We start from the raw sequence: 17,327 nt of genomic DNA, 5'->3' as shown, positions 1-17,327 counted from the left end.
CAAGAGAGGACTAAAACTTGCTTTTAATCCCTGTCATCTCAGCTCCTAAATTAACACTTTTGGAGCCTGTTCTCACTTGATTATCACCCGATGCCGTGAAATCCTCTGAAGACAGGATGTCCTACTTAACAAATCAACTCTGTATAAGGTAAATATACATTCTGAAGTTTTAATTAGTCCCATGCTACGATACAGAGGCACCCTGAGTACTCATCTGGAGCATCTGCTCCCCTCTGCACCCCAAGCCAAGCTCTTGTGTGCAGCAGGAGTTTTGCCAGAGCCGGCGGCGGCAGGTGCCAAGATCCCACAACAGCTGGGAGGGAGCGAGGTGCCTTTGAGAGTCTCCTCCAAAGCCGTTGGAGGTTTCAGTGACAATTAGCAGAGATTTCTAAGGGGTCTTCAACACGAGGCTTGCACCCTCAGCAATCCAGAGAGCAGAGCTGGCATCAGCCGCAGGTTTGCTGGGAAGAATCCCCACGTAGGAGAGAGCTCAAGGGCGCGGTGTCTTGCCAGCAGAATGCTAATGATGCTGCCCAAATGGCATTCCTTAAAATTGTCTTTTCATCCCGTGATGTCCAAAGTCAAGAGCTCTGGCAGATGGACCAACTTCTCCCAAGGTGCCCAGTGATTTGGGCAGCTGCATGAGTTGGGTGAGGAGGGTTCCTGTGCCAAGGGCAGTATGTCCATTGTCCTGCCCTCCAGCCTGGTGTTCCAGGTTTATCTCCAACAACTGAGCCATCAGCAAAGCTGCTGCCTCTGGTCATCATTGCCCCAGAGCAACAGGCTCGGGTTTGGGGGATTTTCACTCGTTTCTGCCACCCAAGGTAGTGGGCAGGGTAAGGAGTGAAGGTGAAGGTGAAGGTGAAAATGAACGTGAAGGTGATAATGAAAGTAAAGGTGAAGTGGTGATGAAGGTGAAGGCCTGCTAAATCCCCCAAAACACCAGGTCTCCCATTTGCTTCCCAGTTCTGTTATTCCCTGTCCCTTCTGCTCTCTTCATCTGCTCTGCATTCCCTTCCGTGGCTCCTTCCTAAAAACCAGTGTCACTTGCCCCCTTCCATTCCCCAGACCTCTCTTCTTCACTAAGGGGTGACATTACAACTATCTGATCTCTGCAGCACCAGGGTGACAACCCGTGGGGGACACCAGTTAATCCATCCCACCATCCCCACTGGGACCAGCACTCCCTGCATCCTGAGAGATGCAGCCAAAGGTGGGAGCAGAACACAGAGCATTGGGATGCAGTTTGAACTCTGGCATTCCCTAACTTCTGATTTTGCAGCCTGGCTGTGTGAGCAACCAGCTTCCAGATCCCAGAGCAGCATGCAGTGGCAATCAGAGCACAGCAAATCAATTCATGCCAGGCTGTACCTTGCAATGTAAATAATAAATCGGATTCGGTAGCAATTGAATGCAGCCCGGAGCCCTGAAATCGGGCTTGGAGAGAATAAGAACTTGAAGCTGTTGAGATGAAGCAGGGTGGTGTATGGTCATTAGCTGTGAGATGCTGGAAAGCTCTGCTTGGATAATGGTTTTCATTTGTGCCCATTCTGGGCACTGGAGTAACAAATTCAGCACTGGGATGATGGCAATGCCCAACCTGGGGAGAACCCTGGTGAAGATGGCAGGATCCATCGTGCTCGAGCTTCAGTTCCCTAATGGAGAGCAGATGGAGCTGGACGAAATTATTTTGGCCCCAAAAAATTACAACACATGTAAAAATAAAACCCTGTAATTAGTGGGAATTCCATCAGGTTTCAGTTGGGATAGAAGAAGCCAGAGAGCAGCGTTCAACTGCTGCAGAGTTGCAGCTGGAGATGGGGCAGTTTCAGCATGGAGTGGGCTGAGCTACTGCAGAACCAGCAAAACCTACCCAATCCATCAAATACCCATGACCACCTTCTCAAAAGACAGAGTTTTTAATATATAAAAAAAAAATTAAAATGCTGGTTTTATGCTTATTTCCCTTGCTGGGCATTGATTAGGAACCTGGCAGAGGTGGATCCTGCCGTCCTGCTGTCCTTGCAGAGTTAACATCATGTGTGTCCTCTCATTGGATTAAGTTGCAAATTCACAGTTTCACTTGGGGAAACAATATTAAAAAGAAAAAACCAACTCTCTGTGCTGAGGGAAAGGAGATGATCAGGCTCTCAAATAATCACAGGCTGCCTTGAAAATAACCGTGACATGCCAAAATCCAATTAGAAATATATCTATATAAACCTCCAAATGGAAGAGCTTCCATCGTTTCAACCCCTCTCTGTGTCCCAGGGAGCAGCAAAGAGGGAGCAATGCTTTGGATGTCCTCTGCCAGTAAATCATGAACCTTGGGAAGGTGCAGATGTCACGCTGTGAGTGGCACAAGGGTTACCTGCCCAGCCAGGGGCCAGAGGACAGCGCAGGTACTACCTGGGCTCTATAAGCCAGAGTTCAGATGCGACCTGCAGCACCCTCGCCCTGCAGCACTGAGCTTTGGTTCTTTTATTATCAGCATGAAAATAAATTCTTTTCACGGAGAGATTTTCATAACACTAAATATTTCCATGCCTGGTTGAGATAAGCACCATCCATCAGCCCACACCAGGCAGGAGGCTTCAGCACGAAGCTGTTTTTGATTCTATCTCCCTGCTAGTGCCTCAACAAATTCATTTTGAAATCTTTGCACAAAAAAAATCGGGGGGTTGGGGGAGGGGGGAGGAAATTTGGGAAAACCCTTCCTTGGTGTTTAGCATGGGAGTGTCTGTTCCCAACCCATGGGGCTGTGGTGAGGGGGGGTTCCCAATGCCCAGCTGCATTCACAGCCCCCAGGCCTGTGGTTGGGTGCCACAGGGGGTTTTGTGGAGGTGACATCCCAACAGGGCAGGATGTCCCAAGGCCACCGAGACCACGTGCCCAGCCACTGGTGGATGAGTGATTCTGGTTCCTCCCTCTCGCTGGGTGCTCCCTTTTCCTGCTGACGAGCGGTTTTCATTAACGAGCAGACAAGCAAAGCACCAGAGAAATTAGCCACTTTTCTCCTTGGACAAATAACTTCCGTCTGAAGGCTTTTCATCTCCTCCCTCTCATCCTCTCGGGGCGAGGCGGGAGGAAAGCTGATGTTTAATTACTTCCTTTATTCTCTGAAAAACGAACGTGCTGAATCATCCCAGCCTCGCACCCTCTCCGGAGCCCAGTGCTTGGGAGGGATGGGACCCACGGGAACACTGGTGCTCTCCCTACCCAAATCCATATGCATGTGGAGGGGAAGCTTGTTGGTCTGGGGCTCACTGGAGCCACTGTCACCAGCTTGTCCCCTTCCCACGCCATCACAATGTCCTGGGAAAAGGAGCCCTGACTCATGCTTTGAGTGTCCCAAGCTGTGTCTCGGTTTAGGGCTTTCCCTCCCTGCTATTTAACTCCTGTTTAACTGTGGAAAGTCCTTAACCAGACATTAAAAGACCCAAAGTCAAACCAAAACCCAAGACAGAGTTGCTGGGGTTGTTTAAAAGATGCTCCACCATGGGAGGGATTGAGTGACAACCCAGGAGTGATGCTGGATGCTGTGAAACCAAGGATGGCTGGAGCATGGAGCAGGTGTGGCAATGCATGGGACCACCCCTCCCCACGCTGACCCAGTCTCAAGGTTTTTCTGAAAATCCTTTGGAATTTCAGATGGACGAGCAGTCTTAACTTCCCCAGGCACCCAAACCCCACCACAGTATCCCCAGGCCATTGGGATGCTGGGCTGGCACCAGGCTCATTTGCAGATGAGGAGGAAATAAATTCCATCCGCTGGACACGTGAAACCTTTCCTGGAGAAGTGCAATTACTATCAGAAAAATCATGGAACACGCAGCACTTATTTTTAATAACAGCTTGGAGTAATCTGCACACATTTCTCAAGCGACATCAGCCTTTTCCTGCCAAGGCCCCTCTTTAACCGTATTTCTCTTCGAAAATTTCTGCCATGGCTCAAAAGCTCTGTGAATAGACAAAGGCTGAGGGAGAAATGGGAAATTCAAAAGGATGGAGACCACTTTCTTTCTTTATCTGCCTGCTACAAGCAGCATTGCCCTGCCTGCTCTCTCGAAGCAGGAGGAAGAATGCCAACTCCCCCCCCAAAGAATTCTCTAGGGATCTTTTAGCAGTAGACTCTTTGCAGTCTACACACAGGGTTTGTGGCCCGATGTCCCCACTACACGTATGGTTCGTGACTCGATGTCCCCAGTCCCTGTTTGGCAGCCTGGTTGGCTCACTGAATGTGTCAGCCCTGGCCAGCTCCCAGCGCAGAGCTGAGCCAGCATCCAGCCTTGTCAGGGGCTTGAGCCTCATCCAGAGCAGCTCCTGATTGAACATCCAAAATTTTGGAAAGCTCCTATTGATTTGGGGAGCTGAATTTAGTTTTGGCAAGTGCTTCGCTCTCACACACACAGCTGCACAGCTCACATCCAGGAGGGTTTTATGCTGTAGCTATCCAAGGCCGATGAACAGCCACACAAACCCGGCACGAGGCTGTGCAAGGTCACTGCCACCTGCTGAACCTTCCCAGCCCGCAGGGCAGTGATCATCACACAATGTGCTTAAGATGAGTGTTATTCCTCTTAAAACAAGTGTGAGGGTGCTGCCCTGTGCTGCAGTGGGTCTGTTACAGGGAACCCTTGCAAAGGTGGAGTATGGCAGCCCAGGCATCTGAGTGTCCGTGTCCTGGACACCCAGAGGTGTCCCCACCCCTCTCCCAGCCCAGTGCAGGATGACCACAGGGTGCACAGCCAGAGCCCAGTCCCTTGGTGGCTGCAGGGATTGGCAGTGACAGTCCCTGTCTGTATCACAGCTGAAGGCAGGCACCTACAAAAATACTTGTGGGGTTGTCCCCCCGGGGTAGTGACAGGTGCTGGTGACACCGTTCTGCTTGATGCTGGTGTGCTGAGCACCCATGAGGTTTGGTGGGTGCCCACTCATGCTGAGACCACCCACCAGCACCCACGGGGGTGAGCACCCTCCTCTGCCTCCCCCGTCCAGGGAGCTGGAGGTCGGGGGGAGAAGAGACATTTGGGGAGGAGGGAAGAACCAGGTGTTTTCCGCTCTTTGCCCACTGCAAACATGACCAAAAACCTGTCCATGGTGCCCACTGCACCCTGGTGCCCCCAGGGACCTGTTCCCCGAGCTGGAGAGAGATAGCGGGGATGATGCCCCGGGCCGGGATCGGGGGGTGATGCCCGCAGCCCCGGCCGGGATCGGGGGATGCTCGGGGATCCTCGGCGCGGGCGGCAGCGCGGGGCCGGCGGCGGGCGGAGCCCCCGGGGGTGGTGGATCGCGGCGCCGCCCCCGGCGCGGACACCGGGGCGGGGCGGGCGGGAGCGCCCGGTGCCGGCGGCGGCGCGGGGGGCGCGGGGCTCCGTCCCCGCCCGAGCGCGGCGCCGCTGCCGGAGGATGAGCTGCGGCCGGCCCAAGGACATGGAAGGTACCGGGCGCGGGCGGGGGGGCTCAGGTGCGCGGCGGGACGCGCTTCCCCCAGCCCTGAACGCGGCGGGCACGGACCTGGGGATCCACTGCATTCGGGGGGCTGCCCTCCATCTCTCCCCGATGCTGTCCCCTCCATCCTGGGGGTCTGTCCATTCTCCATCCCCCTGTGCTGCCCCCTCCATGCCGGGGGTCCGTTCTTTATCCTTCCCCCGGTGCTGCCCCCCTTCATCCCGGGCGTCTGCCTGCCCTCGATCCCCAGTGCTGTCCTCTCCATCCCGGGAGTCAGTCCCTCCACGCTCCCCTTTACTCTCCCATTCCGGGGAGGGTCTGTCCCCGTGCCCTACCCTTGGTATTGTGGTGTACCAATGAAATGGGCTGGAATATTTGGCTAGAGCAAAGGGATGCAGGTGTGAGGGCAGGGCAGGCAGGCCTGGGGGTGCTGGAGCAGGGCAGGACCCCTGGGAAGAGCATGTCAAGGTGGAAGGGGGCTCACTGCAGGCAGGGGTGTGGGCTCCCCCTCCTGCATCCTGCCCGGAGAGCCTGCCCAGAGCCACCTGGAGTCCTGTCCGCTGCCCTCACCCCACACTCTCACACTGTCCAACTCTACAGAAATCCCCTGTCATGGGGTGCTCAGGGACCTCTTGGCAGTACCCATGGGAGTCTCAGGAGCATAGATATCCCAAAGGCATACACATTCCCCCCAAACACTGTGCCCACTCCCTCAGCGTGTGCCCAGGGCACCTATCATGCTGCACAGGGAGGATGGAAAGGACATCTGCCTTTTGTTCCCTTCTTCCTCCGTCCTCGGGAGGCACCAGCAGTGGGCAGCCACCAGCCTGAGCTCTGTCCCTGTGCGGGGCTCCCATCTCATCTCCACAAGCCGAGAATTCAGAGGGAAGCGCTGGGGTGATGCTCACTGCACCCAGGGCCTGAGCCAAGCACACCCCAGGGGAACTTGGAGAGGCTGGAGGGGGTGTCAGTTCTCTTTGAATCTGGTTTCATCTTCCTCAGATCTTAGAGAATTGCTCAGTGCAGGACTTGGTCCATCTTATAGGCATAGCTTCAAAGATGGGATGTGTTGGGGGATCCTACAGAGCATCACTGGAATGATCATCCCCGGAGGCTCCACCAGCACAAGCAGCAGCTCTGCCCTGCACCAGGGTGAAGCCACATGGAAGGGCCAGAGGGGACCAGGGCAGTGGCAATGCCAGCTGAGCTCATGGCTCATGCAGACGCCACTAAAAGCAGGATGAGTTTTTCACAAAGCTGCTCCCTGAATTGAGCAAGTTCCCTGTCCTAGGAGTCCTCAGAGACTTCCCGCCCCATCCACCCTTCACCTGCCTGGAGGAACACAAGAGGGACGACCAGCTCCCCAAATCCATCTGCAATTATAAGCAAATCCCTCATTGTATTTGGTGCTAAATGTCTCTTTCCCTCCCAAATGCGGTGTGATGACCCACCCTTAAGGGTCGTCACACACGGGTAGCCAGGCAAAGCAACGAAGTGATTTCATTCCTTGTGAAGCTTGTTTCAAGCTTCTCCCGTTAATCCCGGGAAGCCTGTCTGACCCCGGGAAGTCTGACTGCCCCCATTGCGGCTGCCTGCAGACATGGCCCCATCTGGAGGGCAGGTCTGTGGGACAACCACACGTGTGATGGCATCAAAGACGCATGGATGTTCCTGAGGCCATGCTGAGAAGTGGTGGCAGAGGACAGAGCAGGAGTCAGGCAGTCTTTGCTTGTCCGAGCACTTGGCTCCCTTCGCTGTGCCCCTGCCTGCTCCTCCTGCAGCTTGGCCACCTGCCAGCGTGTCCCCCGGGCAGGTCCTGGTCACCTGCGAGCAGGAAAAACCCGCGGAAAGTCCCCTGGCAGCCGGTTTGCTGGTAGTGATCAGCCCGGGCCAACTCGGGAGCCACACAGAAATGCTTTTGCCGGGGAATGCTGCCACATCCTGCCCCGAGGTGCCCATCCCCGGGAGGTTTCCCGTGCCTCTCCCCACCAGCAGCTGCTGCTGCTCTGAGCCTCTCCAGCGCTCACGTTTCACCAGCCATAAAAGTGTCTGGAGAGGGAATGGGAGCGGGAGCAGCGTTGTGCCTGGCGAGGAGAGGGAGCGGCGTCTGTCCCTGCCACCCCTGCAGACCCTGTCCCACCGCCGCTGGTCCCCCTGCGGCGACCCGGCCCTGGCCTCCCGCTCCTGCGTGGCTGGAGAGATGCCCAAAATGGATCAAAGAGCCATGGAAACAAGCCGGCAGCGATTCCCCGGCGGCAAGCAGGCAGTGGGGTGTCACTCACAGGGCGCAGGCAGGCGGGACACAGGGACCCTGGACCAGCTCGCAGGGTCTTGGGGCAGCGGGGTCACAGCGGCTGTTTGGGGACCTGAGCTGAGCTCTCCCCTCCCCTCCCCTTCCCTCCCCTCCCCACTCCAGCTCGGGCTCGGCCAGCCTGGAGGCTCCTGTATTCCCGTTTCAGGATTCAGCACAGCCTTTGCTCTCCGACCCGCGCTGCCTCTGTGGGAATCCCACTTCTGCCCGGACCCCAATATGACCATAACCATGATGGCTTTGGCCGGGAGCAGGTGCAGCCCACACTGAGCCCCCGGCCCCTTCCCGTTAAGGTTGTTCAGCACCACGCTCCTTCTTTGTTTTTCCCCCCGCATCCCGGCTGCGGTGACCCCGGTGCTGCCACACTCGTGCCATGGCTCCGCTTGACCCCAGGGCACTTTGATGCCCCCCTAGGCTTCCTGTCCATCCCAGTGCCAGCTGGCCCTGCCGCCGGATTAGGCGGGAGCACGAGAGGAAAGCATCGAGCATCTCTCCGGATCAAACGCCCACGGGGCAGTGGGGAGGGGGTGTAATTCACCCCCCCCCTCCGTGTGAGACCGGCTCGGGGCTGCCTGGAGCTGGGATGAGCGTGCAGCCGGTGCTCAGAGGCAGTGGGAGGGAGGCGTTCGGGGGAATCAGTCAGGTGTGGACGAGGTATGAGGGGAGGCAGGGATGGAGCCGCACTCGTGACAGCGGTGCCGAGCGCTCACGCGCATCCCTCCTCCTGCCGAGATGCAGCAGGGTCGGCCATCCCTCTGCTGCGTCTCCACCATCCGCAGCTCGCAGGGACCACCCGAGCCAGGTGAGGGGTCTGCAGGGCATGGCCGGGGGGCTGTGGGGCCAGCGGGCCTGGGGGAAGATGCTGCATGTGCATTCCTGGCCGGAGGGCACAGCCTCCGGCTTAGCAGAGAGGGGCGGAGGGGATGGAGGGCGGCTGGGTGCTCCTGGGGGTGCTGTGGCTACTCCCTGTGCAGGGCAGGGGAAGGAGGGGAGAGCCCGTGTTGGATGTCACCCCCATGTCCCTGCGTGGAGCCAGCCCAGGGCTGTCCTGGCACGGGGCTCCTCTGTCCCGTCCTTTCCTTGCTCCAAAATGCTCCCACATGCCCTGCTCAGCAGCTTCCTTCCCGTCCCAAGTCGAGTGCTGCTAGGTGATGGGAAAGTTGGGACCCAAGGGCTGGGCTGGGGGAGCTGAGACTGTGGAGGAGCTGCTGGAGCCAGGGCCTCTGGGCTGCAGGGTGGCCACTGCCTGCCCCGATGGGGAGCCATGCCCCCGACGCTCCTGGACCTGCCTTTCTTCCCAGCTTGTTTTTCCCTTCGACTTTCACCCCTCTTTCCCATCTGCTCCCACTCCTGCTCCTGCCTCCAGCAGTGTTTGCTGCAGGAGCAGAGATCCCCATGTCCTGCTGGCTGGTGCCAGATGCTCCATAGCTCCCTATGGATATGGGTCCTGCTGATGGCCAGAGACCCCTTACCTCTACTCCTTGTAGCAGGTCCTGGAACAGCTGAAAGACACAGCTCTGGCACCAACCCCTCCAGACCTGCCAGGTTTATATCCACTGCAGCACCCAGTGGGATGGGCAGTTTCCAGCTAGGAGGTATCCCAGCACAGCTACAGTGCTCGGTGTGCCGGGGACAGGACAGTGGCATCTCAGACATCCTTGGCTGGTGGGAGCACAGCCCACTCTGGTCCTCAGCCGACGGGCTCAGGGTGTCTGAGGCTGTTGGAAGTGATCAGAGACATCCCCATCTCCTGGGACAGGTGCAGAGACCACCCTTACCAGTCCTGTCTCTGCTCCCTGCTGAGCCTCTCCACTGATATCCCTCCACCTTGTTTTCCATAAAATCATTCCCCCAGCCATCAGACAGGTCCCCTGCCTCAGTTTCCCCATGGCAATGCTTCCTGCTGGGTGTGTTTAAGAAGCAACACTGTGTGATGTGGTCTGGGTATCCTGGGACAACCTTTTCCTGCTCTATTTTGACATTTTTTGTCCAGTTCTCTTTGTCTCTTCTCCTACTGCATAAAGGTGTACTTGAGTGGTCTCTTTGAAACCTCCTCCCTCTTAAAACCCACTAATTAGGAAAATGAACTGCATCAGGGTTTCTCCAGCCCTCCCGCTCTCCCAGGGTGGTTTATCCTGGAAGTGGGTCTCCTTTGGGTGCTGCTCTGCTCTTGGAGGTGGTTCATGACTTGCCTGGCTCCCCGTGGTGGGAGCAGGTGAGCTGGGGGATGCTCTGGTCTTTGCTTCCGCGGATCAGAGCTGCTTGTGTCGAGCCGTCTGGCTTTTATCCAGAGCAGACAGAGCATGAGCCCCTAATACCCACTCACCCTCCTCCCACAGCAGCCAGGTCCCTTCAGCCGCCCTCAAGGAAAAGCTTTGCAACCTCATTGCAACCCCAACACCCCAGCTTGTTAAAACACACGGAATTGGACTTCAATGATCTTTGTGGATCCCTTCCAGCTCAGGATATCCTATGATTCTATGAATAAGGGACAAAAAGCACTTGTGGGTAAATGGCTCTTTGTGGTCATTATTGAAGGGCTGGTGTGTGTTCAGCCACCACTGGGGTGCACAGCAGCTGTCCCCAGGCACCCATGGTCTGTGCTGGAAGACCAACCTATGTTCCCTTCCCCACCAGGCTGCCCAGGGAGGGTTCCTCTGCTCCCGTTCCCTTGGTGATGGCAGTTTGCTGTCAGCCTGGTCCATGGAAAGCAGCTTCCCTTGGCCTCCTTCTGGTGCCTGTCCCAGCAGACTGACAGTAACAAGCAGGAGGTTCTCACCACGTGTCGGGGATCAGCTGCGGGTCCCGCGTCTGCTCGGCTGGCGGGTGTCAAAACAAGCGTCACTCGTGAGGGGTTTGTGTGGGCAAACATCTTGTCGGGTGCCTGCTGGATCCCAGCGCCAGCTGGCAGTTCCTGGGCTGGTGGATTTTCTTCCTGGCAATGGGAAAGGAAGGTGGGAATGGGGAGGTTTTGGAGAGAGGGGCCCACAGCCTTAGTCCAGCAGGTCCTGTGGGGTAGAAAAAGCACTTTTGGGTGCCCAGGCGTGGGGCAGATGGGCACTACGGCCGTCTCTCACCCCCCTTCCCTCTGCAGCCGCCGCTGCCGCCTCCGCTCACTTCAGCTTCTGCCGCAGCCTCCTGGAGCACACGGTGTCGGCCGAAAACCTCAGCTACCGCCTGCAGCGGAACCCGGGCAGCAGCCTCACCTGGCACGACGGCCGCAGCCAGCGCCCCGACGGCGGCCGCACCGTCAAACTCCTGCGGCAGCCGGGCACCGATGGCTCGCAGGTACCCCCACACCCCACCCCGGCGTGCCAAGGGGAACGCGGCTCCTTGTGTCCACCAGATCATGGACACCCTGCAGGAGCATCTCCTCTTTCCCTGCAGGATCAGGCCTTCAAATCTTGTTTTGCTGAAAGTCCTCATGATTATTGGGCATTTATAGTAATATACATAAACATAAAAAGTTAAGTTTTTTCATCAGGCTGCGGGCTGTGCTGGGGTGAACTCTCTGGGTTACCTCCCCTCTGTCTCCCACTTCCCCTCTGTGCATCACCTGCCTTCCCACCTGGAGCTGGGACTTAATGCAATTTTGCAGTAAATGTGCCAGGACCAAATTCTTTATAATGCCTTAAAATCGCTGAGTGCTCGGGTCTGTCTCTTAGCCAGGTTTCGGGCACTGTCTTCCTAAAATTTGAAACTCCATTGTTCTATGGAGGCTGTGAGCCAAAGGTTTCCATCCATTCACTGCCACACAGCCACAGGAAGGAGCTTCATCCCTGCAAGTTGCTCTTTGCAGTGCCCAGGGATGGCTTCCACCCCCCGGTTCCCCCAGCCACCTCCTGCTTCCCTGCCAGTGCAGCCTCCCAGCCTTCCTGCCTGCTCTCCTCCACACCGGCGCTCGATATTCACGGCTGAGAGTTTATCAGAGAGACAGCGCGGCTCAGCCGGCTGGAAAACGACCCCATGATCCCTTACATCTCCCCTGCCTCTCTGGGGAGCGCAGGGGCTCGCCTGGAGACCCTCCATGGGAAGCGGGGAATGCGCGCCGAGCAGGCAGCGCAGGGTTTAGGGATGCTGGGATGGCCCCGTGCAGGGCCGTGTCTGATGAGTGATGTGCGCGCAGCCGTGTGCGTGCCCAGGGAAATTGCCAGTTGTTTGTCACCTCTTCCCCCGCGCCTCGGAGGGTTAGTTGGATAATAGCTGTGGGAGGCTCTCGGTGAGCTCCCCGGAAGCTGGTTGTTATTCCCCCCAGCCCCTCCGCTCCTCATCATCACTCGTTAGTGAATCCAGAGCAAATCGCCGCCTCCTCCCTCTCCTGCCCACTGCACGCTCTCCGGCGCGCTCAGCCGAGTGTGAAGGAGCCGCGCAGCCGGCGTGGGCTGGGACTGCTTCTGCAGGCTGGCGACTCCCGGGATGCGTCTGGTGGAGCCGGGCAGCAGCCGGGGTCTCCCCCAGCGATGAGGGTTTGGTTTGGAAACTGCATCATCTGCATTGTCTATCGGATTTCCATCTGCTTTGGAGACAGACTCCTTAGTTATCAATGTACAGCCTCCCAACTTTGCCTTATTCCCTCTTGCTTGAATGTTCCCAATGAGCTCTGCTTGAGGAAAAGTTCCTTTCCAAGCTCAAACGCTCCCCTGGGCACAGGCAGCAGCCCCACCAGGCTGGCTGGGCTCCATGGCAATACCTGGCACGGGGCAGGGAACTCATCCCAGGCCCTGCTGCCCTCCACTGCCTCCTCTGCAGCATCTCTCAGGAATGTGTCATTAGTTTCAGTAACTGCGAGGTATCTGGAGTCCCTCTTACACTAATTATCCCTGCTCCTACATTAGACATGCTTAATTAGCCAGCATTCACATGCAGAGGTCGATGTTGGCACACCGCAGGCCACATGCTGTCGACCTTTCCCTTGCCGTGTGTCCTGCATCAGCTGCTGTTCCTGCTCTGTCCCTGCTGTGTCCTGGGCATGGGTGAGCCCTGGCAGTCCAGTCCCCTTGCATTGTGGGAAGCAGGGACCCATTTTCCACCCCAACTTGCCTGTGATCCAGCCTAGGACAGCCCCAGCAGCTTGGGCACAAGTGGATGCTTTGGAGAGGCAATGTTTGCTGGTGCTGCTCAAGGATGAAGTCTCAGCGTCACCAGCAGTGGAGAGCTCACCAATCTCTCCTGGGTGCGAAAAGCAGGGACAGGGAGATTCCTGCATCCTCCAGCCCCATTTCTCAGCCAGCTTGGAGGATTCACTAGGAGAAGTAGGCTTGTTCCCCTGCAGTCACAGCTCAAGATGTATGATTTGGTCCGTACAAGATAAATCCAGGCTGCAACAACCTTGCAATGCCAGAGTGGCTGAGATGGGGGAGAGAAAACGGAGTTACCAAGTGGCTCAGGGTGAGACTGGCCACTGCAGCAGATAGCTGGAGGGAGGGAAGGTGGGATGGAGGGATGCTGTCAGATAAGCCCCGTCTCCCTGTGGGCATAACTTGGTACTATGCATGGCATAGCTCAGCAGGTGGTAGAGGGTGACCAGGGCACACTCGCGTGCTGGGGACTGTGACCGTGCTTTATCCTGGGTGTCTCTGGACACAGCAGCACCCCAAGAATGGTCTGTGGGTTTCAGAGGTGGCCTCAGACACCTGCAAGGCTGCAGGACTTTGTTGTGATCAATCAGCTCAGTGTTGAAGGGAACTGAGAGAAAGGGAGAGTCCTTCCTGCTCCAGGGCACCAGCTGGCTGCCAGCTGCTTTAATGGGGACTTCTGGTGGGGATGAGTTTGCACCAATATCAACATCTGATGGGGATGGCTTTGCACCAGTTCCCGCTGTCCTGCAGGATCTCACAGGCTTCATCCCCACTGAGAGCTGCCAGAAAATGCCCATCTCTGCCTAGCGAGGGGGGAACCCTGAAGACCCCCCAGGACATCTCCTGAGCCTGTGCAATGCTCTGCTGGGCTTGGAGATGAGTAGGGGAGGGGAGCTGGGTCTCTTGTCTGCAGCAGGAGGGCTGGAAAGTTTGGAGTGTTGGCTCTATATACAACACAACCATGAGCTTGACCTTCCATGCCTACTCTCCCTGCCTCCCTTACTGGTTCCTCTGATTTCAGAGTGAGCCCAGAGACTCCAGAGGGTGTGGAGCTGAAGCCTGTCAGCATCACCACATGCAGCCAACCAGCATCTCCCCCATACCCATAGACTGACCTCTGTTTTCCTCCTTGCAGGGTTGAATCCCACTAATGCCCTTTCCTCCCACTCCCCTCAGGTCCGTGGCTGTGACCACTATGGCATCTACCACACCAGCCCCACGCTGGGCAGCCTGGTCAAGCCAGTGGTGCTGTGGACCCAGCAGGACGTGTGCAAATGGCTGAAGAAGCACTGCCCACACAACTATCTCATCTACGTCGAGGCGTTCTCCCACCACGCCATCACAGGTACAGTGCAACCTCTGGACTGTTTGCTGTTGGATGTGCTCCTGGGAAAGGCTGGCTGGACGTTCGTGATTCAGGAGATGGACATACCCCCCATTTCGGTCCCCTCTCCCCATGAGCTGCAGCCAGGGTGAGAGAAGGGGACACAGCGACGCTGGCCCAGGCTGGGCAGGAGGCATCTGCCACCAGGGTGAGCTCCAGGACAGGCTGGAGGTTGTTTAAAAGGATAAATTGGTTTATTAAATGGGGAAGGGTCTTCTCATCACCTAGATTAATATAATAACAATATCCTTATAGTTTTTAAAATACTGAACATTTTTGCTGAAGAGAAAAATCTCTGCCCAGTTGGAGTCCAAGTTACAAAAGTCTTTGTCCAGGCCTGAATCCAGCTCCCAACCAAGTCCTTTGAGGAGACTCACCTCTAGGATCTGCTCTCTCCCCTTTGCTCCCTGGGGACAGTGGCTTTCACCTCTGTGTGAGAGCATCATTCCAGTCCAACTTCAACATGTGCAAGGCCAGACTGAGCTCTGCCAGGGCCAGAGGACAGTGGCAGGGAAGTGAGGGCAGCAGCTGCCTGGGGGGGATGCAAAATCCTAATGCAAGAGCTCAGCCAGCCAGCCCTTGCTCAGGCAACAAAGGCAGCATTAGCAAGTGTACGCTGGGAAGCAAGGACAAAAGCTGGTTTAAAATCCCTCGCCTAATAGCCCCAGACTGGAAGGAAGCGGCTCGGCGGGGACTGGAGCGCTAATGCGTTGTGATGGGCACCCCCCATTCCCCCGGGACGACCAGCCTGCGTGGGGACCCTGCACTCGGAAAACATCTCCTCATGTGGGAGGTGGAGCGGAGAAATGGAAAGCTGCTGCCTGCGGGGATGGGTTACATGATTGGTGCCGGTACCTGTCAGAGGCTGGGGACATGAGCTGCCACCCGGCGCTCTCTGAAAGTGAGGTCATGAACCAGAGTGGTTTCAGTTGGAAGGGACCTTAAAGCTCATCTCATTCCAGCCCCCTGCCATGGGCAGGGACACCTTCTGCTAGACCAGGTTTCTCTAAGCCTTTTCCGGCCTGGTCTTGAACACTTCCAGGGATGGAGCAGTCACAGCTTCTCTGGGCACCCTGTGCCAGGGCCTTACCACCTTCCCAGGGATGAATTTCTTCCCAATATCCACTTTAACCCTATTCTCTGCCAGTCAATCCCCCTCGTCCTGTCACTCCATGCCCTACTTCAGGCAGTGAGAGAGCACTCCCTCCTCATTCCTCCGTGCTGATGGGCTCCCCTTTGTGTAGCCCTTTCCTGGAGCCATTCCCCCACTCCATGGGGCTGGTTGGGCACCGAGTGATTCCGTGTTTGCAGGCCGGGCGCTGCTGCGGCTGAACGGGGAGAAGCTGCAGCGCATGGGGATCGCACTGGAGACGCAGCGCCAGGAGGTCCTGCAGCAGGTCCTGCAGCTCCAGGTGCGCGAGGAGGTCCGGAACCTGCAGCTGCTCAGCCAAGGTAGGGCCAGCGGGGCAGGGGGAGGCTCCAGGGCTGGGCTATGGCACATGGGGATGGGCTGTGGGGTACAGGGCCAGGCTGCCACACAGCCCAAAATCCGTCAGTGTCAGTGGCATTTTGCATGGAAGGGAAGAGATTCTCCGGGGCTGGCAGTGGGTGAGCTGCAATGTGCCACCCTGCAGGCTGTTTATTCCTTCCTCTCCCACCTTGTTCCAGCTTCTTTTGGAAATGTCTCCTAGCTGATCCGTCTGTTTGGCAGATTGCACCAACACTGTGAACCGAGCTCCGCTGGGATGGGCCGTGCACCGCCGATACGAGACCTGAGCCACACGCTTGGAATAAGAAGAGACAGCTTCCCAGACACTCCGGGGCTCCTCTCCTGCTTCTTCCTTCTCTTTCTTTTAAAGGAATATATTCCTGTGCAGGGATGGAAGGTTTCTTCCAGCAGACATGGCTCTTGGCTGGAGGAAAATCAGCAAACCAGCTGCTGGGACAGATGATGAACTTCCATCCACCTGAGCCTGACGGTTCACAGGGAAAGAGATGGAAAAAAGGAGATGGCAAAAGGCAGGGCTCAGCACTGTGGAGAAAGGGAACGCGGTGATTCCAGGGACAGCTCGGAGCCATGTGCAGGACACTGAAGCATTATGCACTTGGGCAACATCCCAGCACCCGGCAACTCGTGTCCTTGCCTCGGAGCTTATTTAGGGAGCTTTGGTTTCCTCATCAGACTGGGCTGTATTCCAGCATCTGGGGAGGTGACGTTATCAGTAGCAAATAAGATGATACAGTCAGCCAAAAAAATTCAAAGCAGGGCCAAGACCCCAGCACCCGGCTCCACTTGGTGAGTTAAAAAGGGAGCTGAGTCATCAGAGCTGGAAAATCTGGGAGTAAAAGCAGGGTGGATGCGCCTGGAGGGTGCCATGGCCTGGAGGAAGCTGTGCCAGGAGCTGATCCTTCATCCGCCGGCAGACAGGGGAGCCCCTGCAGGGGCTGTGGGGAGCAAGCAGGGGGGTGCTGCTGGGTCGTGCTGGGTGCTGCCCAGGGTGAGGCTGGGGAATCACTGGGTGCCAGGTCCTCCCCAGCCCCCATGCCCAGCCCTGCTCTGCTCCATGCTCCCACCAGCTCTGCAGAACTCTGCTCATCCAGGCATTGGCAGATTCTTGTCCTGACTTCCTGCCCAAGGGCTGGCAGTGGTGCCACCAAAGCCAGGCACCTTCCTGATGACCTTCACCATTATTACGGTGAAAGTGTTTGCTGTTACACACCCTGCCCCCCAAACTCTTCCATACAGAGCTACAGATTGCCCTTGTGGGCAGATAAGGAAAATCCATGTGTAAATCAGGATTTTGGGCTGAGGTGGATGCTGTCACCTCCCCACAATCCACCTCAAGTGATGAGGGTAGGGCTGTGGGTCATGGGGGGTCCATAAACAGCAGCACCCCAAAACCCCTGGGGCATTGGGATGTGGAGGCAGGTCACAGTGCCCCCTGGCCGGGCACCCTCCTGCCTGCTTCTCTGCTGGTAATAAATTAGAGACTGTTATTTTAACTCACTGCTCTTCTGACTCTTCCCACACCTGAACCTGCGCTGCAAATACGGTCCCTCTGGTCCTTCCGGGGACGCTCAGGAGATGTCTACAGCCCTAAAT

The 17,327-nt window shown here is 56.8% G+C and overlaps 1 protein-coding gene across 1 annotated transcript; it reads left to right on the top strand.

Annotated features, from left to right (window-relative positions):
- Positions 1–5,482: 5,482 nt before the first annotated feature.
- On the top strand, positions 5,483–17,227 carry SAMD10 (sterile alpha motif domain containing 10). The gene is given in 6 exon segments (XM_032127404.1): positions 5,483–8,456; positions 8,458–8,564; positions 10,857–11,050; positions 14,017–14,185; positions 15,536–15,676; positions 15,936–17,227. Coding segments are annotated over 6 exon segments (714 nt in total). The 5' UTR covers positions 5,483–8,418; the 3' UTR covers positions 16,001–17,227.
- Positions 17,228–17,327: the final 100 nt, after the last annotated feature.

Source organism: Corvus moneduloides, chromosome 17 (genome assembly GCF_009650955.1).
Source record: "Corvus moneduloides isolate bCorMon1 chromosome 17, bCorMon1.pri, whole genome shotgun sequence".
Lineage (NCBI taxonomy): Eukaryota > Metazoa > Chordata > Aves > Passeriformes > Corvidae > Corvus > Corvus moneduloides.
This window is presented reverse-complemented; position numbering and strand designations above follow the sequence as displayed.